Source organism: Jaculus jaculus, chromosome 1 (genome assembly GCF_020740685.1).
Source record: "Jaculus jaculus isolate mJacJac1 chromosome 1, mJacJac1.mat.Y.cur, whole genome shotgun sequence".
In the NCBI taxonomy this organism is placed as follows: Eukaryota; Metazoa; Chordata; class Mammalia; order Rodentia; family Dipodidae; genus Jaculus; species Jaculus jaculus.
In genome coordinates, this window is record NC_059102.1 from 257,225,338 (window position 1) to 257,250,270 (window position 24,933).

The 24,933-nt window shown below is 49.0% G+C and overlaps 1 protein-coding gene and 1 pseudogene across 6 annotated transcripts; both read left to right on the forward strand.

Moving 5' to 3' along the window:
- Window positions 1-1,703: 1,703 nt before the first annotated feature.
- Window positions 1,704-24,925, forward strand: Slc38a7 (solute carrier family 38 member 7). 6 transcript variants are annotated; one of them, XM_045137511.1, is made up of 12 exons: window positions 1,721-1,738; window positions 2,361-2,398; window positions 6,984-7,357; window positions 10,304-10,502; window positions 10,707-10,851; window positions 11,561-11,659; window positions 13,195-13,252; window positions 13,490-13,604; window positions 17,425-17,572; window positions 18,677-18,876; window positions 19,873-19,927; window positions 23,090-24,925. In XM_045137511.1, exons 3-12 carry the CDS (start codon window positions 7,088-7,090, stop codon window positions 23,190-23,192), a joined length of 1,392 nt encoding a protein of 463 aa, XP_044993446.1. In that variant the 5' UTR covers window positions 1,721-1,738; window positions 2,361-2,398; window positions 6,984-7,087; the 3' UTR covers window positions 23,193-24,925. The 6 variants fall into 6 exon arrangements, with proteins under 6 accessions (XP_044993439.1, XP_044993446.1, XP_004663545.2 ...); XM_045137504.1 differs by lacking the exon at window positions 2,361-2,398 and having other exon boundaries at window positions 1,704-1,738; XM_004663488.3 differs by lacking the exon at window positions 1,721-1,738 and having other exon boundaries at window positions 1,745-2,398.
- On the forward strand, window positions 2,979-3,483 carry LOC101615951 (annotated as a pseudogene).
- Window positions 24,926-24,933: the final 8 nt, after the last annotated feature.

The window sequence follows — 24,933 nt, forward strand, 5'->3', positions numbered from 1 at the left end:
TGCCAGTTTATGGTCAGGATGTGAAGCCTGGTACAGTCAGGATGTTAAGCCATTGAGGCAAGATTAGATGAACACCTGATTACATCCCCTCTAGGTTTCCTGACAATTCCAAAGCCCTAAATCACATCAGCCAGCTTATTCTCCCGCCCCTTTTTTCTTCCCCTATATAACCACTGTGTAAAAAATAAAGACTCTGAGGCCTTGACAAACATCTAGCATGGTCTCCTTCTTGTGTCTGTTTGCCTTTTCTCACCCAGGTTAGCTTCTCCTCAGGTCCTTGTTCAACTCCCCACTGGCCGGGGCAAAATAAAGACTGGAGAGATGGCTTCCCACTGGCCGGGGCAAAATAAAGACTGGAGAGATGGCTTAAAAATTAAGGCTCTTGCCTGTGAAATCTAAGGACCCAGGTTCGATTCTCCAGTACCTATATAAGCCAGATGCACAAAGTGGCACATGAGCATGGAGTTTGTCTGCAATGACTAGAGGCCCTGGTGTGCCCATTTTCTTTCTCTCTCTTTCAAATAAATAAGCCAGGCATGGTGGTGCTTGCCTTTAATCCCAGCACGGGGGGGGGGGGGGGGGGGGGCCTGCAGGGGGTGGGGGGGGCAGATGTAGGAGGATCTCTGTGAATTCGAAGCTAGCCTACATAGTGAGACTACATAGTAAGTTCCAGGACAGCCTGAGCTAGAGTGAAACCCTAGCTTGGGGTGGGGGCACTCAAATAAATAAAATATTTTTTAAGTTAAATAAAATTACAACAGGTGCCAGGCATGGTGGCCCACACCTGTAATCCCAGCATTTGGGAGGCTGAGGTAGGAGGATCACCATGAATTCAAGGCCATCTTATGCTAGAGTGAGAACCTACATCCTTAGTGGGGTGGGGGGCCGACAGAAATGAGTCTTGGAAGCAGAGGGCGCAGCTAAGTGGTAAAGCGCCTGCCCTGGATACAGCTGAGACAGACTTGTTATGAGTGGCATACAGCCAAGGCTCTGGACACCCATCCCTTTATTCAAACACTTCTAGAATCTGGCTCTGGGGTCGTAGCCCTGAGCAGCCTCAGGATAGCTTTTTTCTCTCCCTCCTTCTGTCTCTCTTTCTTTCTTTCCTTCCTTCCCTTCCTCCCTCCCTACTTCCCTCTTTCTTTCTCTTTCTCTCTCTCTTTCTCTTTCTCCCTTCCTTCCTTCCTTCCTTCCTTCCTTCCTTCCTTCCTTCCTTCCTTCCTTCCTTTCTTTCTTTCTTTCTTTCTTTCTTTCTTTCTTTCTTTCTTTCCCTTTCTCTCTCTCTCTCTCTCTCTCTCTCTCTCTCTCTCTCTCTCTCTCTCTCTCTCTCTCTCTCTCTCTCTCTCTCTTCAGTGATCCCTCAGTCAGTAAAAGAAACTCCAGGATCGCTGGCTGGAGAGTGATTGCTGGAACAAAGACCCGGGAGCATAATGAGTCCAAATAGCTTTGGCCCGCGGCCCCTGAAGACAAAGATGCCAGACCTGCTAGCCTTCTCCCAGGAGAAAGGAGCCAAGAAGCCAGGACCAAAAAATAATCGGATAAGTGGGTTGGCTGGGCCCCAAACTGGCTCAAGACAATGGTGAGGGGTTGAGAGGCTGAGAGCTGGTGGCATCCGCGGTTGTCGCCTGTTCAAAACTACAACTCCCAGGGTGTCCCGCGGCCTGTATCAGCGGAGTGGTCATGTGATTCGTGCTCACGTGTCACGGGAGCCGGCTCCGGAGTGAAGCACTCTAGCTAGGTAGGTGGTGGGAGGTACAGTCGGTGGAAGGTGGGGCTGTCAGGTCCCGGGGTGTCTGGAGTCCCCCAAAGCGGCACCATGGGGACTGGTTCCTTGCAAGGCTGTCGGAGCCCAAACCCTCTCCGCGCCCACCCAGGTGCGCCTTAGCCAGGCTGGTGTCCCCTCAGCCCTAGGCCGGGATCGAGTCCCATACTCCTCCCGAGTTACCCCCTCCCCCTCCCCCGGAGCCCACTGGCCTCGTTTCAGGCCTGGGGATGGCCCCTGGCCCTCCCTGACAGGGAGCTCCTGGGCCAAACCTCTTATTTCAGGGCTGGACCCGAGGCTAGGCTGAGAAGCCCGAGGATCTCAGGGACATTGCTATGGGTCCAGTTCTGACCCCAGACACTGCTCACGGTGACCCAAGCCTAGCCTCTCCCCGTCCTGGGCCTTTCCCCCCTCTGATCTGGCGCTCTTCCCCTCGCCTCGCTGCTTCCAGCGGGGAAACAGCTCTCCTCCTCCCTGCCAAGTGTAGATTGTAAGTGCAGTCTTGGGGAAAAGCTTGAAGCCAGGGAGGGAAGTGAGGAGAATCAAATCCCCAGATCTTTGGGGAGACGAAAACAGCCCCCTTCCGCCTGTCGAGCAGGTACGCGGGGCGCTACGGAGCTCAACAATGAGAGTGGGGTAAGCGATCTGGACCGATGAGATGGGGAAACGTACTAGGGGAGGGATCACCCAGCCCCTGAGCCCGCCTGAGCCTTTGTGTGGTGGCAGGAGAGGCTGGGCAGGTGGCATAGGACTGGAGCAGGGGTGCCGAGGGACGCCTCCTTCCTGGGGAAGCACGGAGCAATGTGGCGCCGGTGCTTGTGTAGTGTGAGCCAGGGGGAGCCAGGGGTGTCAGGTTTCTCTGGAACTATGCCAGAAGCCTGGGAGTCCCCAGACTCTTATCTTCACCCCCTGCTTTGAGTTTTTGCTGAGTTGCTGGCCTGGGGGCAGGTTTCGCAAGAGAAAGGAGTCCTGTGGCATGAACTGAATGAAGCAGAGGCAAGCTTCCTCTGGGACTGTGTCCCTTGGTTGCATGCTTGGCGTCAGATGCCCCAGAGCACTTGCATTCTCCTCTTTCCCTCTCATGGGGACAACATTCCCAGCTTGGTGTGTCTCATCAAGAAGAGCAACTTAGAGTGGTGCGGCTTCCTTCCTGTAAGAGCACCGCAGCCAGACCAGGACGAGGAGGGTGGGCGCGGGACGGGGTCTGCAGTTTCAGCAGCACCCCACAGCTATGGCCCCCATCCAGGTAGGTGACGCTGTCCCCTCGGTGGAGGTGTTTGAGGAGCAGCCTGGGAACAAGATGAACCTGGCAGGGCTGTTTAAAAGTAAGAAGGGTGTGCTGTTTGGAGTCCCTGGGGCGTTCACTCCTGGCTGTTCTAAGACCCACCTGCCTGGGTTTGGGGAGCAGGCTGAGGCTCTGAAAGGCCAAGGGTGTTGAGAGGGTGGCATGTCTGAGTGTCAGCGACGTCTTTGTTACCGGAGAGTGGGGTCGAGCCCACAAGGCCAAAGGCAAGGTTGGGCTCCTAGCTGACCCCACTGGGGCCTTTGGAAAGGAGACAGATTCATTGCTAGATGACTCACTGGTGCTCCCCTTAGGGAATCGCTGGCTCAAGAGGTTCTCCACGGTGATAGAGGATGGCAAAGTGAAGGTCCTGAACTTGGAACCGGATGGTACAGGCCTCACCTGCAGCCTGGCACCCAACACTGTCTCACAGCTTTGAGGCCCCAGCCAGATGCAGTCCCTCTGCTCTTTGTCTCCCTCACCTTGGGCCAAGGGCCCCAGCACTGCCTCAGCTGGGGCCAACTAACTGGAACCTTAGCCATAATTCTGCAATAAATAAATAATACTCTGGTAAAAAAAGAAGAGCAACTTAGAAGCATCCCAAGGGCCTCATTAGCCATTCTAGACCCCTGGTGACTAAGAGGGCATGTCTCATGATAGGCAGTGGTGAGGGTATCATCTCTGAAACTGGTCACTTCTCTTTCTTTTTAACTCTAAAGAGAAATTTAAAAAGAAACAAGCAGAGAATAAATAACCTGGGATTAGAACTCAAGAAATAAAAACCCAGGTAAAGGAGTCTTTGGAACAACCTGGGTGACAACCAGCCAAAGGCAGCCTCCAGGGAAGGCCATTCCTGACTGCTTACTACCCAGTCAGCCCAGTCCTTTTGTTGTGGGGCTGGGGAGGGGGGTGCTGCAGTGGAGCTAGCATTGAACTCAGGGTCTCACACATGCTAGGAACATGGTCTACCTCTAAGCTATGGCCCCTGCCCTGTTAGTCTGGCCTTCATTTTGCTATTCCTCTGGTTAACTTCCTCAGTGCCTTTGTGGCCCTTGTCACCCAAAAATAATGGCACTGGAGCCCAATTTGAGTTTCTGCTCTGCTTGCTTGGGTCTGGAGATTCTTTGGCATGGTAAATAACACAAGCAATGGCTTTTTTTTTTCTTTTTAAAAACTTTATTGACAGCCTCCAGATACACAGACAATAGCAATGGCCTTTTTTGGTGGGGAGGTGGGAGTTGTCAGGGCTTCGTGCATGGTTCAAGCACATATTCTATTACCCCCGGCCCAATAGCCCTTACAAGTATGTGTATAATTTATTTATTTTTATTTTATGTTTTTGTTTTGTTTTTCGACATAAGGTCTCATTCTAGCCCAGGCTGATCTGTAATTCACTATGTATTCTCAGGGTAGCCTTGAACTCTCAGCCATCCTCCTACTTCTGCCTCCCGAGTGCTGGGATTAAAGGTGTGCACCACCAAACCCGGATTTTTTTTCTTTTTTTTTAGATAGGGTCTCACTGTAGGCCAAGCTGACCTAGAATTCACTCTGCAGTCTCAGGCTGGACTTGAACTCACAGAGATCCTCTTATCTCTGCCTCTGAGTGCTGGGATTAAAGGTGTGTGCCACCACACCCAGCGTCCTTACTAATATTAACACTCCGAATTTAGCACAGAAAAGACTTACAGGGGTAAAGTTGCCCAACATCACACAGTTGGGAAGTGGGAAGGTTAGTTTTCAGAGTTGAGACCCTAAGCCAGGAGTACAGTCCCTCCTGGCTCAGGGATGCTGTTTCTTGGTTTTCATTTTTATTTTTTGAGACAAGGTCATGTTATGTAGCCCTGACCCACCTGATCACATGCTATGTGCCCCAGGTCACAAAAATTCACCACCTTCATCTCTAGCCTCCCCATGGCTGGGATTACAGACAGGAGCCACCAGAGATGCTCTTTAACAGGGTTTGGGCTTGATTCTTTTGGTTTTTTGAGGTAGGATCTCACTCTAGCCCAGGCTGACCTAGAATTCACTTTGTAGTCCCAGGGTGGCCTCAAACTCATGGTGCTCCTCCTACCTCTGCCTCCCCAAGTGCTGGGATTAAAGGTGTATGTCACCACGCCTTGGGCTTGATTCTTTCTTTCTTTCTTTATTTTTAAGTTTTATTTATTTGAGAGAGTCAGAGAGAGAGAGAATGGATATGGCCAGGGCCTCCAGCCACTACAAATGAACTCTAGATGCATGTGCCACCTTGTGCTTCTGGCTTACATGGGTTCTGGGGAATCAAACCACAATCCTTTGGCTTTGCAGGTAAATGCCTTAACCACTAAGCCATCCCTCCAGCCCATCGGGCTTGATTCTTTAACCATTATTTCTCTTGAGTGTCTTGGGCTCTCTACCAAACTGTGAGAACATTTTCAAAACACTTCAAGATTGGGCAAGAAAATAACTTCATTTTTTTTCCCCCCGAGGTAGCGTTTCACTCTAGCCCAGGCTGACCTAAAATTCACTGTGTAGTCTGTGTACCACCACACCGGGATAACTTCATTTTCTGGGAAAATGGACCAAAGCAGATGGAAAACCTGTCACTAACTTTGGAGAGAGTGAATAGTCAGGTGACACACCTGTTATCTAAATTCATCCAGGCCAAAGGACCTTCTCAGGACAAGGGAGGAGGCAGAGACAAAGACAAATGCTAGAGGCTAGCAGGCCTGGCTTTGAGTCCCAGCCCATCAGTTATAGCTCCTAGTAACATTAAACACCACATGTCTGGTCTCAGAGCCCGACAGTCTCGCTGTGGAGAGCAAGCCCATGAGCAAACGCTGCAAGCAGATGAGCACTGCTGGACCCTGACGTGACCCCACAAAGGGCTCTGTCAGTATCCAAAGGAATAGGGAAGACAGGACCCGAGAACATGGCAAGCACAGGGTCATTGAGGATGCAGGTGTGATGGGTATGGCAAGACTTGTCACGTGGGACAAGAATGAGACTTGGCCTGAGTTTTGGAGGGCCTCAAAAGCCACACAATGTAATGTCTAGGTTGCAGGGGACACGGTGGGCTGTAACACATTGAAACACCCCCAGTTCTTGGTTGGAGCTCCTCTTGGGATTCTGTGATGGGCAAAAGCTGAGAAGGCAGACAGATCTTCTGTTCCTGCACCACTACTTGCTCATACCATCCTAGGTTGGTGCTTTGATTTCTCTGAATCTTTTCTTATCTTTATTCACTTATTTGTGTATGTATGTGTGTGTGTGTTTGTTCATATGCATGTGCACACCCAACACTTTTTGTGTCCAGCTTATATGGGTGGCTTAGGAGTGAACCCAGGTCAGCAGGCTTTGCAAGCAAATGCCTTTAATTGCTGAACCATCTTTTGATCACAAGGTTGTCATAGGTGTGAATGAGAGAAGGCATGCCCGTGGTGCAACTGTTCCCTGGGGGCCCCTCTAGGTGCTGACATGCTAGTGTTCCTAAGCTTTTTTGATTGTTTGTTTTTGATTTTGTTTTCTCAAGGCAGGGTCTCACTCTAGTCCAGGTTGGCCTGGAATTCACTATCTAGTCTCAGGCTGGCCTAGAACTCACAGCGATCCTCCTACCTCTGCCTTCTGAGTGCTGGGATTAAAGGCGTGCGCCCCCATGCCTGACTCCTAAGCTTTTATGTTTAGGTCTTATTTGCCTCATTGGTACGTAAAGATGAAGCAAGTGATGTGCAGCTGGCATGTTTATGTGTCGACCACCCGCACTGACACCCATGAAGTGCTCTGCTCAGAGACACTTCTGGATCGGAATGTTAACCACAAGGCTTCGTCTCCAGCCACACGCTTGGTTAGCTCACTGTTCTTACGTGAGTCCTACACATGAGATCCTGGGAAAACTGCTTCTCTGTTTTGTGCCCCAGACTCCCTATCTCAGGGTGAAAGTAACACCTGCCTTTGTTCACCCAGGTCGAGATCACAGTCCTGAAGGAACCAGTATTCTCTCAGCCACCCTGGGGATGTGGCTGTGAGGCAGGACCCACGGCTCTTGGAGGAAGTGGGGTCTCGGGGCCATGGCCCAGGTCAGCATTAACAGTGACTACAGCGAGTGGGGCTCCAGCACGGATGCCGGAGAGAGGGCCCGTTTGTTGCAGAGTCCTTGTGTGGACACAGTCCCCAAGAGCGAGAGCGAAGTGTCTCCTGGAGGACCCGAGAGACGTACCACTTCTGCACTTGGTGCCATCGTCATCGTTGTCAATGCCTGTCTCGGTGCAGGGCTGCTCAACTTCCCAGCGGCCTTCAGCACCGCTGGGGGCGTGGCGGCTGGCATCATGCTGCAGATGGTGAGTGCACTGGTGACACATGCAACATGCGCTGCCTGTGGGCTCTGCTTTCCTGGGGAAGCTTGGAATCGAGGATGGTTGAAGGAGACACATGCTGCTGTTCCTGTCTTACGTGTGACAGACATTACCAATCTATTCTAGGACCCCCACCCTCCTTTTTCTTTTGAAAACCAACTGGTCAGAACCAATATGAGTATGAGAAGAGGCTGAGTGGTTAAAGGCACTTGCTAGTTAAGCCTGACTGCCTGGATTTGATTCCCCAGCACCCCATATAAAGCTAAATGCACATAGTCGCACATGCGTCTAGAGTTTGTTTGCAGTGGCAGGAGCCCCTGGTGTACCTGTTCTTTTTCTTTTTCTCTCTCCTTGCAAATAAATAAATAGTAAGAGAGGAGGGAAAGAAGAGAGGAAGAGCACCAGGTACAAGTCAGATGTTACTTGTGTCCCTCCGAAAGTCCACTCTGAGCCCAGCCGAGATTCCGAAAGCCTTCCCAATGATAAGGGTGGTTTTTGCATCATCCACGTTATAAATTTTTTAAAATTAATTTATTTGACAGAGAAAGAGGGAGAGAGAGTGAGAGAATGAGCACACCAGGGCCTCCAGCCACTGCAAATGAACTCCAGATACATGCACCCCCTCGTGCATCTGACTAACATGGGTCCTGGGCAGTCAAACCTGGTGGGTCCTTTGGCTTTGCAGGCAAATGCCTTAACTGCTAAGCCATCCCTCCAGCCCGTCTTGTATTGGTTTTTGTGGTTACATTTTAAAAAGAAGGCCCTTTTAAAACTACTGAAATGTTTAATGCTAATATAAAATGATAGTTTTTCTCTTTTTGTTTAGGGGAGGGGGTGGTTTCCAGGTAGGGTCTTGCTGTAGCCCAGGCTGAACTGGAATTTACTGTGTAGTCTCAGGGTGGCCTCAAACTCACCTCTGCCTCCGAAGTGCTAGGATTAAAAGTGGTGCCATCAACCCTGGCTTAAAACAATAGTTGTATTGGCTTTGAAATACAATAGGGGGGCTGGAGAGATGTCTTAGCAATTAAAGCACTTGCCTGTGAAGCCAAAGAACCCAGGTTCAATTCTCCAAGTCCCACCTAAGCAAGATATACATGGTAGTGCATGTGTCTGGAGTTCGTATGCAGTGGCTAGAGACTCTGGCACACCCATTCTCTCTTTCTCTCCCCCTCCCCCATCTCTAATAAATAAATAAAAATAAAATAAATACAACCAAGCTGGGAGTGGTGGTGCACACCTTTAGTCCCAGCACGCGGAAGGCTGAGGCAGGAGGATCACTGTGAGTTTCAGGCCAGCCTGAGACTACATAGTTAATTCCAGGTCAGCCTGGGATAGAGTGAGACCCTACCTAAACAACAACAAAAAAAGTTGGATGTGGTGGGTGCATGCCTTTAATCCCAGCATGTGGGAGGCAGAGGTAGCAGGATTGCCTTGGGCTCAAGGCCACCTTGAGACTACATAGTGAATTCCAGGTCAGCATGGACTAAAGTGAGCCCCTACCTTGAAAAACCAAAAAAAAAAAAAAAAGCAGAAAGGAAAGATAGGTCCACGAACTGATTCTGAAGCTGAGTGACAGGCACTGAGAGTCCATTTTACTGCTCTCCGCTCTTGCATGTCTGAAATTAATAAGAGTTGTTGTTTGGTTTGTTTTGTTTTTTGAGGTAGGGTCTCACTGTGGCTCAGGCTGACCTGGAATTCACTACGTAGTCTCAGGGTGGCCTTGAACTCACGGAGATCCTCCTACCTCTGCCTCCCGAGTGCTGGGACTAAAGGTGTGCGCCACTATGCCTGACTTACAAAACTTGTTTTTTACATACTTCCATTTATGCTCTTTTGGTATGTGTGGTGTGTGTGTGCAGCGTATGCACATGCCCATGCACACGTGTGTAGAGCCCAGAGGAAGGGATCAGGTGTCCTTGTCTGTCACTCTTCCACCTTATTTCCCTGAGGTAGAGTCTCTCAGTGAGCCTAGAGCTGACTGAAGACCCCCATGTACCCTCCCAACACTCAGAGTATAGGCATATGTAGCCAAGCCCAGCTTTAATTATATTTTTAGCTTTTTTTTCAATTTTTGTTCTTTTTTTTTTTTTTTTTTTTTTGCAAACAGAGAGAGAGAGAGAATGAGTGTGCCAGGGCCTCTAGCCACTACAAATGATGCATGCCCTACTTTGTGCATCTGGCTTTACATAGGTACTAGGGAATCAAACCTAGGTTGTTTGACATTACGAGTAAATGTCTTAACTGCTAAGCCATCTCTCCACCTCCATGCCCAGCTTTTGACACAGGTGCTAGGATTCGAATTCAGGTCCCCATGCTTGGGCAGTAAGCACTCTTACCCACAGAGCCACCCCAATGTTTGCTTTTAAAGAAAACTGCAACTTGGCAACTTCTAGACGTCTATTAAAAATGCCCTGCCAAGCCAGGTGTGATAATACATGCCTTTTTAATCCCAGCACTGACGAGGAGGATCATGGTGAGTTTGAGGCCAGCCTGAGATTAATTCCAGGTCATCCTGGGGTAGAACAAGACCCTACCTTGAAAAGCAAAACACATTAAGAAAGAAAAAAAAAAACCTGCAAGGGCTGGAAAGATGGCTTAGCAGTTAAGACACTTGCCTGCAAAGCCAAACAACTCAGGTTCAATTCCCAGGACCCACATAAGCCAGATGCACAAGGTGGCACATGTGTCTGGAGTTTGTTTGTAGCAGCTTTGAGACCCTGGCATTGCCCATTCCCTCCCTCCTTCCCCCTCCCTTTTTATCTCTCTTACAAATAAATAAAAATAAATGTTTTTTTTTTGTTTAAAAATGCCCTGCAAGATAAGACTCATTTGCTAATTCCACTTTGGGCACTGGCCCAATAAATGCTTATGAGCCCTGGATGCCCTGGGGCTGACATTTACCACACCCTGCTATTCTGCCCTTGTCTGCAGGGCATGCTGGTTTTCATCATCAGTGGCCTTGTCATCCTGGCCTACTGCTCCCAGGCCAGCAACGAGAGGACCTACCAGGAGGTGGTGTGGGCCGTGTGTGGCAAGCTGACTGGCGTCCTGTGCGAGGTGGCCATCGCTGTCTATACCTTCGGCACCTGCATTGCCTTCCTCATCATCATCGGGGACCAACAGGACAAGAGTGAGGCCCGCCCCACAGTGCCTACCTCAGCTTTCCCCCTTGGCCCTGGGGATCCAGGGGTGGAGGGGAAGGCTGCTGTGTACTTATCTCTGCAAGTCCCTCCTCCAGGCTGCTGGCCTATTAGAGGGAGGTGCTAAGACCCAGCAGAGCAGGAGGACCACATCCTGGGTGTGGCGTGACATCCCCTCCTTCCTCCCTATGCAGTTATAGCTGTGATGGCAAAGCAGCCTGAGGGAGCCAGCGGAGGCCTGTGGTACACAGACCGCAAGTTCACCATCAGCCTCACTGCCTTCTTTTTCATCCTGCCCCTCTCCATCCCCAGAGAGATCGGCTTCCAGAAATATGCCAGGTTTGGAGGTCCCAACCGAACCTGGGCCAGATAGAAATTCTGATCGTGGGCATCTAGAGAATCAAGGGCTATTGGGGGTGTCCCTCTCCTCCAATGCAGCTCACCCTCTGGGACAGTGAGAATGGGCCAGACAGGGCAGACAGACCTTGTCTCAGTCTCAAAGCATTCCTTTCCAGTTACCATTGAGGGAGAAAGCAACTCTTGCATCAGTTCAGCTTAAATGCCCTTGTCAAAAAAAGGGATTGCTGGCCTGGAGAGATGGCTTAGCAGTTAAGGTGCATGCCTGCAAAGCCTAAGGACCCTGCCAGATGCACATGGTGGCGCATGCATCTAGAGTTCATTTGCAGTGGCTAGAGGCCCTGGCATGCCCATTCCCACTCTCCCCCCACCGTCTCAGATAGATAGATAGATAGATAGATAGATAGATAGATAGATAGATAGATAGATAGATAGATAGATAAAAATCTTTAAAAGAAAAGAAAAGGGATTGCTGCCGGGCATGGTGGCGCACACCTCTAGTCTCAGCACTCAGGAGGCAGATGTAGGAGGATCACTGAGTTCAAGGCCATCCTGAGACTACATTTCTCCTGAGTCTTTGCTTGGCATTGTTCAATCCCTATAGCAGAGGGTGGACAGCCCTGGGGGTGGCATTGGACAAGCAGCAGCTGGGGCTGCAGGGAGCAGGAAGTCATTCTCTCCTTCCTGGCAGTTTCCTGAGCGTCGTGGGCACCTGGTATGTCACTGCCATCATTATCATCAAATACATCTGGCCAGATAGAGAGATGATCCCAGGGGACATCCTGACCAGGTAGGTGAAGGTCCCCAGGGAACATGCGGTAGAAGCTGCAGCCTGAACCCCTGCAGATGCAGTACCCACATGTGAAGGCCTTCCTAAGATGCGCTGGCGCCCAGGTGCTGGCACACCAGTCACTGCAGAGGGAGGGGAAAGAGCCTCATCTCTTTCTTTTTGCCTGCGGGGGAGAGTGATGGCCAAAGGCAAGGGACTCACCGGCATCAAGCAAATGCTCCACTGCTGGGCAAGGACCCATTTTACCAGTTATTCGTATAATTGTATCTTTTATATAAGGATGAGGGGTGTTTTGTTGTTGTTGTTTTGTTTTTGGAGGTATGGTCTCACTCTAGCCCAGGCTGACTGGAAATTCACTATGTCACCTCAGGGTGTACTCAAACTCATGGTGATCCTCCTACCTCTGCCTCCAGAGTACTAGGATTAAAGACATGTGCCACCGCACCCAGCAAGGATGTTTTGTTTTATCATCTTTTTTTGAAGTCTCCCTTTTATTTGCTAAAATTTAAAAAAAATTATTTTCTTTTTTTTTTTTTCTTAAAATATTTTGTTTATTTATTGATCTGAGAGAGAAAGAAGCAGACAAAGAGAGAAAGAATGGGCACATCATGGCCTCCTGCTACTGCAAATGAACTCCAGACATATGGACCACTTTGTGCATCTGGCTTTACATGGGTTCTGGGGAATGGAACCCAGGCCATCAGGTTTTGCAAACAAGTACCTTTAACCACTAAGCTATCTCTCCAGCCTGCCCCAAGTATTTTTTTTTTAATTTTTATTAACATTTTCCATGATTATAAAATATATCTCATGGTAATTCCCTCCCTCCCCCCCCCCACACTTTCCCATTTGAAATTCCCTTCTCCATCACATTACCTCCCCATTACAATCATTGTAATTACATATATACAATATCAACCTATTAAGTATCCTCTTCCCTTCCTTTCTCTACCCTTTATGTCTCCTAAAAAAAATTATTTTCATGCACCAGGTCTCTTGCCAGACACATGCATTACTTTTTTTTTTTTTTTTTTTTTTTTTGGTTTTCCGAGGTAGGGTTTCACTCTAGCACAGGCTGACCTGGAATTCAATCTGTAGTCTCAGGGTGGCCTTGAACTCACAGCGATCCTCCTACCTCTGCCTCCCGAGTGCTGGGATTAAAGGCATGCGCCACCACGCCCGGCGACATGCATTACTTTATTACCAACTTTATGTGGGTGCTGGGGAATTGACCCCAGGCCAACAGACTTTGTAAGTGCCTTTAACCATAGAGCCATCTCCTCAGCCCCTTTTATTGTTTTAAAGGAACAAACCAGGAAAGCAAAGCCCTGGTCCAAGAGCCAGGAACTCTGGATTTGGGTCCCAGGAAGGCCTTTCAGATCCTGTTTACTGAACTGTGGAATGGACATGTCTCCTCTCCCCAGTCCCAGACTTACATTTTCATTATGTGGAGCACTGGTTGGTGTGGGCTGTGATGGGGACCGTTGGTGGCTCTTTGGGATTCACAGGCAGGTGTACATTGTGTTTGTCCACAGACCAGCTTCCTGGATGGCAGTGTTCAATGCTATGCCCACCATCTGCTTCGGATTTCAGGTGCCAGCTGCACGGTCCTTGCTGTCTGTTAGCTCCCCCCTTCCGTAGACACAATCTGGGATTCTACATTATTTTATTATTTTATACTATGTTAATTATAAATTATATGCAGGATGGAGGATTCCTGGGGAAAAGGATATAGCAGGGGCCCCAGGACCTTTGTCCCCAAAGTACCTCCCTCTGAAACCTGAGAGTGGGGTCACTTTCCCACCATGGCTGTACCTTTCATCTGGACAGTGCCACGTGAGCAGCGTACCCGTCTTCAACAGCATGCGGCAGCCTGAGGTGAAGACCTGGGGCGGGGTGGTGACCGTGGCCATGATCATAGCCCTGGCTGTCTACATGGGCACAGGTGAGTGCGTCCCTCCAAAGAGCAGGCTTGGAGTGTCCCCACTCCTCCTGAAGCCCCCAAGCCCTTTAGTCCCACTCTCCTGGGGCAGCTTGATACTGCTAGTGATAAGCACTTCTGTAGGCGTGTAGCTTGGGCTGCCTGAGGCGGCGTCCTGCCAGAACGAGAGAGATGTGTTCGTCTGCTGACTTGCAGCTCTAAAGTAAGGCCTAGTGTCAGGAACTGTTCAGTGTGGGAAAGCTATAGGAACAGGGGACAGGACCTGACCCTGTGGGGTTGACAGTCTTACTGAAACAGTAGTGTGTAGATAAATAAGGAAAAAGGAAGTCTAGTCAATTGCTAATGTCATCATAACCCTGAAGCAGAGAAGGGGTAAATGGGACTAGTTCGCTCCTCTCTGAGCTGGAGAGGCCCTTGTTGAAAAGGGCAGAATAGGGCTGGAGAGATGGCTTAGCGGTTAAGGCGTTTGCCTGCAAAGCCAAAGAATCCCCATTTGATTCTCCAGGACCCACGTAAGCCAGATGCACAAGGGGGCGCATGCACCTGGAGTTCGTTTGCAGTGGCTGGAGGCCCTCATGTGCCCATTCTCTCCCTCCCTCTCTCTCACTCTCTCTCTGCCTCTTTCTCTCTCTCAAATAAATAAATGCAATATATGAAAAGAAGGAAAAAAGAAAAGAAAAAGGGGCTGGAGAGATTCCTTAGCAGCTAAGGCGCTTTGCCTGCAAAGCCCAAAGACCTCAGTTTGATTCCCCAGGACCCGCGTAAGCCAAATGCACAAGGGGGCACACGCATCTGGAGTTCATTTGCAGTGGCTGGAGGCCCTGGTGCGCCCATTCTCTCTCACCCTCTTTCTGTCTCTCTGTCTCTCACATAAATAAATAAAAATAAAGTTAAAAAAAGAAAAGAAAAAGGCAGAATATAAAGAGCTGGGTTGGGTTGGGGTTGGGTTTGATTCCCCAGTATCCATATAAAAGCCAGACATACAAAGTGTCCCATGCAGCTGAGCATGGTGGCACGCCTTTTAATCCCAGCCCTGTGGAGGCAGAGGTAGGAGGATTGCCATGAGTTCGTGGTCACCTTGAGACTTCATAGTAAATTCCAGTTCAGCCTGGCCTAGAGCAAGACCCTTCCTCAAAAAAAAAAATGGCCCATGCACCAAGAGTTCATTTGCAGGAGGCCCTGCCATGCCCATTCTCTTTTTCTCTTTCTCTCTCTCTCTCAAACAATAAACACATATAATATTTTAAAAATGAAGGAGAAATATGACCCAGCTATAGCACTCCTAGGCATATATCCTAAGGACTCATCTCATTTCCTTAGAAGGACGTGCTCAACCATGTTTATTGCTGCTCAATTTATAATAGCTGGGAAATGGAACCAGCCTAGATGTCCCTCAACTGATGAGTGGATAATGAAGATGTGGCACATTTATACAATGGAGTTCTACTCAGCAGTAAAGAAAAATGAAGTTATAAAATTTGCAGAAAAATGGATGGATCTGGAAAGGATTATACTAAGTGAGGTAACCCAGGCCCAGAAAGCCAAGCGCCACATGTTCTCCCTCAGATGCAGATCCTAGCTTCAGGGCTGCTGTAGTGAGAATGAAAATACTTAGTAGCAGAGGCCAGTAAGTTAAAAAGGAGATATAAAGGGAAGAGAAAGGAAAGGAGGGGTGTACTTAATAGGTTGGCATTGTATATATGTAAATAGAATGATTGAGATGGGGAGGTAATATGATGGAGAATGGAATTTCAAAGGGGAAAGTGCGGGGAGGGGGGTATTACCATGGGATAATTTCTATAATCATGGAAAATTTTAATAAAAATTGTGAAAAGATATAAAAAAGAATATATTGATGCTTCTTGGGAAAATATATTAGTCATCTCCTGCTGTTTCAATGAATTATCTGAAAATGTAGTGGCTAAATCCACAATAAATACTTTTTGTTCTGGAAAAAAAATAAAAATAAAAATAAAAAAGAAGGAGAAGAAGGGTCAGCTTTAATTCCAGCACTTGGGATGCACAGGTAGAAGGATTGCCAAGAGTTCAAGGCTACCCTGAGACTACATAGTGAATTCCAGTTCAACCCCTACCTCTAAGAACCAAAAAAAAAGAGGGGGGACTAGAGAGATGGCTTAGCAGTTAAGGCGCTTGCCTGAGAAGTCTGAAGACTTATGTTCAACTCTTCAGATCCCACATAAGCCAGACAAGCAAGGTGAAGCAAGTGCTCAAGGTCACACATGTGCACAAGACAGCACATACATCTGGAGTTTGGTTGTAGCGGCAGAGAGAGAGAGCAAGAGCACTAGTCAGGTGTAGTGGTTCCTGCCTTTAATCTTAGCGCTTGGAGGCAGAGGCTTGCTATGAATTTGAGGCCAGCCTGAAGCTACAGAGTTCTAAATCAATCTGGACTACAGTGAGACCCTACCTTGAAAAATAAACAACCAAACAGAAAGAGCTAGGTTGAGGGGAGTATTCCAGAAAGAAACTGCAAAATGCCCAGGCAAGGGGCAGGGATGAGGAGGAGGTCTGTGTAGCAATGCAGGCAGGTGGCCTTGAGGCCATGCAGGTAGTGGGGAGGGGCTGGATGCTCATGAGCACCTGGGAATAGGAATATCCATTCCATGGATGAGGAATGACTGGGCAAAGAAGGCTCTGGCAGTTGTATGGAGAAGTTTGGATAAGAGGCCATGACTGGTGACTGGAGCAGTTGCTGCCTGGACAGTCACTGCTCCAGCCTCTGAAGCCATAGCCAGGAATACAGAGGCAAACAGCCCAAGTCCCTATTGTCTTGGACCCCATGTTCTGGCTGGGAACAAAGGCAATTTAGAAAGAAAGAGTATTGGGCTGGAGAGATGGTCCAGCGGTTAGGGTGTTTGCCTGCAATGCCTAATGACCTAGATTTGATTCCCCAGCACCCACGTAAAGCCATATGTACAAAGTGGTGCATGTATCTAGTGGAGTTCGTTTGCAGTGGCTAGAAACCCTGGTGCACCCATTCTTTTTTTTTTTTTTTTTTTTTAGTAATTTTTATCTATTTGTTTGCAAGCAAAGAGAGATAGATAGAAGGGAGACAGACAGGACCTCCAGCCATTGCAAATGAACTCCAGACACATGTGCCCCTTGTGCATTGGGCTTACTTGGGTCCTGGGGAATTGAACCTGGGTCCTTTGGCTTTTCAGACAAATGCCTTAACTGTTAAGCCATCACTCCAGCCCCTTCTTTTTTGTTGTTGTTGTTTTTCATTCTTTCTCTCTCTCTCCTTGAAAATAAATAAAAATAGCCAGGCGTGGTGGTGCATGCCTTTAATCCCAGCACTCAGGAGGTAGAGGTGGGAGGATCACCATGAGTTCACGGCCACCTTGAGACCACATTGTGAATTCCAGGTCAGTCTGGGCTACAGTAAGACCCTTCCTCGAGAAACCAAAAATAAATAAATAAAAACAAAAAAGAAAGAGTGTTGTGAAGAAAATAGAATGCCTAGGGTGGGGGACTAGTAGGCAGGGTGAGGCAGAGTATCATCCTGTGAGGGAACATCTGAACCGAGACCTGAGAGATGAGATGCCAGCAGAAAGTTACTGCAGAAGTTCCGAGGCAAGTGCTGGACAAGATAAGGTCAGGAAGGGCACAGTGTTGGTGGCAGAGGACTTCCACCAAGGAGCCTCTAAGAAGGCAGGCCTCACCCCTGGCTCCACTTCCTTTCTGAGGCCCAGTTACACCCCTGAGATGCTACAGATCCTCCCTCTGATGTTGCAACTAGAGGTGGACAGTCCACACCTTACCTCCTGGGGTTACTCTGACTTTACCTTGTCCTTGCCCACAGGTATCTGTGGCTTCCTAACATTTGGAGCTGCTGTGGACCCAGACGTGCTCCTGTCCTACCCCTCAGAGGACGTGGCCGTGGCTGTTGCGCGTGCCTTCATCATCCTGAGCGTGCTCACCTCCTACCCCATCCTGCACTTTTGTGGGCGGTGAGGCCTTCCCCACCTCCCCCAGAGCCCCTGGGGCCTTCCAGCTGGCTCCAGGGCTTATCTAGACCTATTTGGTAGCAGGAGAAATCAAGGTCCATAAAAAAGAGTTCATGCCTAGAATGCCCCCTCACCCATCCAGGTCTTGGTGGGTACCAGAACATTCTGTGAGTGCTACAAGAATCTCTAGTCCAAGCTAGGTGTGGTGGCTCACACCTTTAATCCCAGCACTCAGAAGGCAGAGGTAGGAGGAGGATCGCCATGAATCCAAGGCCACCCTGACACTACATAGTGAATACCAGGTCAGTCTGGGCCAGAGTAAGACCCTACCTCACCAAATAAAAAGAATCTCTATAATCCCAGCACTCGGGAGGCAGAGGTAGGATGATTGCCGTGAGTTCGAGGCCACCCTGAGACTCCATAGGGAATTCCAAGTCAGCCTGGGCTAGAGTGAAACCCTACATCTAAAAACCAAGTAAATAAATAAAAAGTGTAGGGTGTGCAAAAGACTGTGTGTCCAAGTGAGAGCCAGAAAAGGATCTGGACTAGATTTTTATTTTTATTTTTATTTTTTTTTTGTAGTCTCAGGGTGGCCTCGAACTCATGGATATCCTCTTATGTCTGCCTCCAGAATGTGGGGTTTGAAGGTGTGCGTCATGCCCAGCCACTTCCTTTTAATATTTTTATTTTATTTATTTATCAGAGAAAGAGGGAGGGGGATAGAGAGAGAGAATGGGCGCACCAGGGCCTCCAGCCACTGCAAACAAACTGGAGACACCAGCACCACCCTGTGCAGCTGGCTAATATGGGTCCTGGGGAATCAAACCTGGCTCCTTTAGTTTTGCAGGCAAATGCCTTAACCACCAACCCATCCCTCCAGCCCTGAGCTATTTCCTTTTAAAGAGAATAATAGTGCTTCATGTGATGAGACCACTCACTGTCTCCTCCAGCCCATAGCAACCAAAGATATTGCTGGTTACGGATAAGAACACAGGCTCTGGGGGGATAAGGCTTTACCCACAATCTGCCCATTCAGGATCTGATTCCCTTGCATTTGAAGTGGGGGACACTAGCAAGGGTGCCCCTAAGTCCCTCCTCATGTAACAGGGCAGTGGTGGAAGGCCTGTGGCTGCGCTACCAGGGCACGCCGGTGGAGGAAGATGTGGGCCGGGAGCGGAGGCGCCGCCTGCTGCAGACCCTGGTGTGGTTCCTCCTTACGCTGCTGCTGGCGCTCTTCATCCCCGACATCGGCAAGGTCATCTCAGTCATTGGAGGCCTGGCCGCCTGTTTCATCTTCGTCTTCCCAGGTACAGACCCCAGGTGGTCCCCATCTCTGCCCTGCAGCAAGGCCTCCCTGGCCTTAGCTCCCCTGGGCCTCAAAACCTGCGGGGGCGAGTACTCAGCCGCCTTTGTCGCTTACCCACGTGGCTCAGCACTGACTCGTGGAGAGGTGATTACCTGTTCTCTGATGAGAGGTGAGGCCCAGACGCTTGCTCAGCGGTTAACAAGCTCAACCCATAAGAAACAGCCTTTTCAAAGCCATGTAGACCTGAGTTCCAAGCCTGAATTCTTACCTGTCATTCACGTTATATGTCCCTCCTTGACTCTCAGAGATCTGACTGGCTGTTCCTACCTAATACAGTCCAGAGGGAAAGGGGGTATCTAATGGCACCTTGAGGCTGAAGTCACAAAACCTGAGTTCTAGACGCAGGTCAGCTTCAGGTCCTGGCAAACCGCCCTGTCAGCCAGGCCATGAGTTGTACCTGCACCCAGTTTGTTTCTGTCCAAGAACCTCTTCAAAAAGCCTTCCCGGGCTGAAGAGATGGCTCAGCTCTAAGGCCTATGCCTGCGAAGCCTGAGGAACCAGGTTCAATCCTCCAGGTCCCAGATGCACATGGTGGTGCATGTGTCTGGAGCTTGTTTGCAGTGACTGGAGGCCATAGTGTGCCCATTTTCTCTCTGTCTCTCTCCCCTTCTCTCTGTCTGGAATAAATAAATAAAATAGATAAATAAAATGCTTTTTAAAAATCCTTCCCACTGGGTTTGAAGCAAGGGAGTCACAGCTCACTGTGTCCCTTCAGCTCTGCATCCTGTGTGCAGTCCAGTGGGTACTTGTCAGGAGCTAACCCGTCCTGGGAGAGCAAAGGCCATGCCTCCAGCCAGGTGTGGAGTCAGGTGGGCAGAGACCTCAAGTCCCTGGAGGAGTAAACAGGCCTTTCCCACCACTGCCTCCTAGTGAGGGGAGCTTGCTGAGGGAGGAACCCCGTGTCTCCTCCAAACTCAGGCTGCCTCTTCCCTTCCAGGGCTGTGCCTCATTCAAGCCAAGCTATCGGAGATGGAGGAGGTCAAACCAGCCAGGTAAAGCAGGGATGGCACAGCATCCTCTCAGGAAAGAGGAGGTGGGGGACTAGATGTGGACCTGAAAAGAGGCAAGAGGCAAAAGACCTGTGAAAATGATGGGGCTTAGCCAGGGGTAGCACGCAGCTGTAATCCCAGCACTCAGCAAGGTGAGGTGGAATTGCTATGAGTTCAAAGCCAACCTCTATTGATGCCCTCTCCCATCACTACAACCAAATATCTGACAGCATTAACTTGGGGAGGAAGGGTTTATTTTGGCTCCTGTCTTGAAGATGTAGGGCATGATGGGAGCTGTTCACATTTTGTCTTCAGTCAGGAAACAGTTGGATGCAGCTCTTGGCTTGCTTTCTCTTTTTTTCCTTTTTATTCAGTCTAGGACAAGCCCACAGGGTACTGCAGCCCACATTCAGGTTGGGTCCTCCCTCCTCAATGAAAATTCTCTGGAAACCCTCACAGACACTCCTAGAGGGGTCTCTCATAGGTGATGCCAAGTCTAGTCAAAATGACAATGACCATTAAACCATCATAGCTACATAGTGAGTAATAGGTCAGCCAGGGCTACATACCAAGACCCAGTCTCACAAAAACAGATGCAGAAACTTTACCGCCTCCTGAAGAAGCTTTTTGTACTTTGGGCTTTACCCTCTCCTGCCTTCTCATGGGCAGGAGCTCTTCAAAATCTCTCCTCTTTGCTTCTCTCTCTCTTTTTTTTAATTGTTTTGTTCATTTTTATTTATAAAGTTGAAAGTGACAGAGAGAGAAAGAGGCAGATAGAGAGAGAGAGAATGGGCACACCCCAGGGCCTCCAGCCACTGCAATCGAACTCCAGACACGTGCACCCTCTTGTGCATCTGGCTAACGTGGGTCCTGGGGAATCGAGCCTTGAATCAGTGTCCTTAGGCTTCACAGGCAAGTGCTTAACCACTAAACCATCTCTCCAGCCCTGTTTGTTTGTTTGTTTTAAGGTAGGATCTCCCTGTAGCCCAGGCTAACCTGGAATTCACTATGTAATCTCGGGGTGGCCTCGAACTCATGGCAAACCTCCTACCTCTGCCTCTACAGTGCTGGGATTAAAAGCATGTGCCACCACACCTGGCTCCTACTCTTAATCTAATAGTCTTTATAAACAACAACAAAAATGGGCTGAGGAGGTGGGTCTCTGGGTAAAGTACTTGCTGTGCAAGCATGAGGAATTGAGTTTGAATCCCCAATTCTTACAGAAAATGCCAAACATAGTGGTGTACCTGTAATATTAGTGCTGGGGAGTTGGAGACAGGAGGATCCCTGGGGTTTGCTGGCTAGCTAGTCTAGCCAAATTGGTGAGCTCTAAGCTCTGTAAGAACCCTGTCTCAAAGATCGGGTGAGGAGGGCTGGGGAGATGGCTCAGCTTAGGTGCTTACTTGCAAAACCTAATGATCCGGGTTCAATTCCCCAGTACCCACGTAGGACCAGATGCACAATGTAGTACACACATCTAGAGTTCTTTTGCAGTGGCTAGAAGCCCTGGTGTATCCATTCTGTCTTCCTCTCTCTCTCTCTTTCTGACTGTTTGCAAATAAATAAAATATTTAAGAAAAAAAGAGAATTGGGGAGGTAATATGATGGAGAATGGAATTTCAAAGGGGAAAGTGTGGGGGGGAGGGAAGGAATTACCATGGATATTTTTTTATAATCATGGAAAATGCTAATAAAATTTTTTTTAAGTCAGTAAAATGAAAATAAAAGAAAGAAAGAAAGAATAAAGAGAATAGGCTAAGACACCTCACACCCACCTCTGACCTCGGCACACACTCACACGCACATCCATACAAAAACAAAGTTATTATCTTGGGGATAAGAGTGTAACTCAGTGACTTAGCATTCTTAGCATGGGTTCAATTTCCCAGTACCTCTCTTCCTCAAATTATGAGGTTTTAATGTATATTTTTATAGTGACTAACCTAGACTACTTCTAGCAATTCAAATACTACTGAAGAGCTTTAAAAAAAAAAAAATGGGAGTCTCAAACAAGATATACCCATAATCTCATCACTTAGGAGGCTAAAGCAGGAGGATTACTAGAGTTCAAGGTCAGCCTGGACTACAGAGTGAGACCCTATCTCTCTCTCTCTCTCTCCCTCCCTCTCTCTCTCTCTCTCTCTGTCACACACACACAGCAATAACAACAACAAAAAGGGACTCCCTCTTCCTCAGCCTACTCCCCAGCACACCCTCTCCAGAGAAAGCTCATGTTAGCCCAGTGGTCTGTGTCCTTCTGGGCTGCCTCCATACACAGCTATGCAGTACATACAGACACAAGAGTCTGTATACAGCTTTGTTGGGAGGCTGAGGCAGGAAGACAAATTCAAGGCCAGCTGGAGTTATACGGTGAGATCTTATCTCAAAACAAAATAAAACAAGTATTTATTCATTATGAAGCCTAAAAGCCAGTGTGGTGGCTCATGTCCTTAATCCCAGCACTCAGGAGGCAGAGATAGGAAGTTCACTGTGAGTTCAAGGCCAGCCTGAAACTACATAGTAAATTCCAGGTCAGCCTGGACTAGAGACCCTACCTCAAGAAACTAAAAAAAAAAAAAAAAACAAAAAACCCACTAGACACAGATTTAAAGAAGAAAATAAATTATCACCCTCCATCTCAATGTCAGATGATAGCTCTGTTGCTTTTTTTGTTTTGTTTTGTTTTGTTTTTTGGTTTTTCAAAGTAGAGTCTTGCTCTAGCCCAGGTTGACCTGGAATTCACTATGTAGTCTCAGAGTGGCTTCTAACTCACAACGATCTTCCTACCTCTGCCTCCCAAGTGTTAGGATTAAAGACATGCTTCACCACGCCCGCCTTTTGGTGCTGTTTTAATGCACATAATTGGGGTTGCCTGCTTTCTAATTATCTTTAATAAAGGGATCTTATTCCTTGTGACCTGCCTGCTTCCTCAATGTCTTCCCAGCAGGAGAGCTGCATTCTAACCCTGGTCATGCCCTCAGCATGATGTGACTAGTCAGCCCCTTCAGGTCTTGGTCTTATCTGTGGACTAGGATCACATTCCTTTGGTGGACATGTCCTTGGGAAGTCAAAAGTGCTGTAACTAATTATGCTGCTAACTAATGTACGTAGTCTGCAGAGTCATAAATAAAATGATTCATCAGGCTTCTCTCTTCTGCCTCACAGCTGGTGGGCGCTGGTGAGTTATGGAGTTCTCTTGGTCACCCTGGGAGCCTTCATCTTTGGTCAGACCACAGCCAACGCCATCTTTGTGGACCTCTTGGCATGACCAGTGCCTCACAGGAAACACACTGCCACACTGGACTGTGAGCCCCGGGTCCAACATCTCATTCCGGCTGGTGTGATGGTATCTGGACACACGAGTTCTGGGCAGAACCAGCCACACACCTGTGGACAGCACCGGCCCAGCTGCCTCCTTGCTCACCTAGCATTGTCAAGGATAAGGCAAAAGGCCCCATGTCACAGGGGAGCTTCCTCCTCTCTGTTTTCAACTTCTCCAAACCTAGAACCCACTGGCAGAGTCAGTGAGTTTCGAGTGAGAGAGCCTGTTCCAACTTTCCCCTGGAGAAAGACCTTGTGCTGGCATCCTCCCGAGGGCAACCTGTGCTGGTTCAGGACTATGCTCAGTAGCCAAGGGCTCAGTGCCTGCCCATGTCCATCAGAAACCAGTGGTGTCTTCTCTGAAGACTGGCAACTTCCAAAGGTGGTACTGACATCATACAAATACACAGAGTATAGGCGAGTCCTTTCCACTCCCCCATGAGTCTCCTGTGAGTCTGATAGCTTCCTAAGTTTATAGGGTCCCCACTCGGACTCTCTCCAAACCTGTTGGTCCAGGTTGGGCATCGTTCTCCTGCATCCCCAGACATCACCAAGTCTAATGTTTACAAATGGTACCAGCCTGGTTCTGGAACTAGGGGCTACCATGCCATGGTGCTGTGAGCACTTCTCCGTTAGCTTTCCCCCATGTTTGTTTCTACAAGATTCTAGATGGGCCCACCTTTCAGAGCCTCAAGGGTCGATGACAGGGAACCTTTTGGACCCTCTTTGTGTGCTGGGCTGACCAGGATCCAGGACACCATTGCTTCTCTTCTGCCCCATCGTCCATTCCTTCCCCAGCCAAGCTTAACCGAAGGACCCACAGAGAGAAAGGGAAGCTGGGTTAACACTGAGGACCCAGAAGGCTTCCCTTCCCATCTCTATCTTGGTAGCCCCCTCCATTTCTGCCTTTCCCTCTCTCCTCTCTCCCTCTCTCTCTCTCTCTGTTTCTTCCATTTGTGGATGTTTTTTGTTTTGTTATTTGGGGAGAGGAGATGCCTTCTGACCCTCATCACTCATCAGCTCTCCTAGCTTCACATGTCCATCAGGCCTGGTTTCAGCAATTTGCCAATCCCATTGAGGTCACCCCTGGATTGTGGCCTCAGGAAGGGTGAGGAAGAACACTGTTCCCATTAGATCCCCTTGTCCCTAGCCTGTCCCTGTTCACTTTAGTAAATCCCAAGTACACAATCAGGCTTCCTCCTCTAGAAATCCCCAGCATTTTCTTGTTCCCTTCCTTCCTGAGACCCCTGTCCTAGGAGTAAGAGGGAACCACACCCAGCAGCCCCCCACCCAGGGTGTTCTGATCTAGGAAACGGAGGCTGGGTAGAGGCTGATGAATGAGCTCTTCATCCATTCCTGGTGTCTGCTCTCCCTGGGGCCCTATCCACCGGTTTCCCTCACCCTCTTGTACAGTCTCAGACTCTGCCAACGCCAAGACAGCCTGATGGGCAGGGCTGCAGAGCCTCTGTATGCTGTCTTTCAGGGATGAGCAGGCACAGGCAGGGGCACTGCACAGACAGACCAGTGGGGACAAGGGGCCAGAACCTGGCTCAGCCTGACCTCAGGACCCCCTTCCCACCCTCCCCCCGCCCTCCGTATCAGGTATTTCATTGATTCTTTTCTACTCAAGCACACTCGGAGAAACAGGGACAGCTAATAAAGAGTGTGTGTGCTGCTGAACTGTGTCA

What these genes read in the sequence shown, in the direction of transcription:
- Slc38a7 (XM_045137504.1), top strand. Translation starts at nt 7,088, where the DNA reads ATGGCCCAGGTCAGCATTAACAGTGACTACAGCGAGTGGGGCTCCAGC. An exon ending in CGGGGACCAACAGGACAAGA is followed by an intron (nt 10,503 to 10,706) that starts GTGAGGCCCGCC and finishes CTCCCTATGCAG; the next exon opens with TTATAGCTGTGATGGCAAAG. An exon ending in CCATCTGCTTCGGATTTCAG is followed by an intron (nt 13,253 to 13,489) that starts GTGCCAGCTGCA and finishes TCATCTGGACAG; the next exon opens with TGCCACGTGAGCAGCGTACC.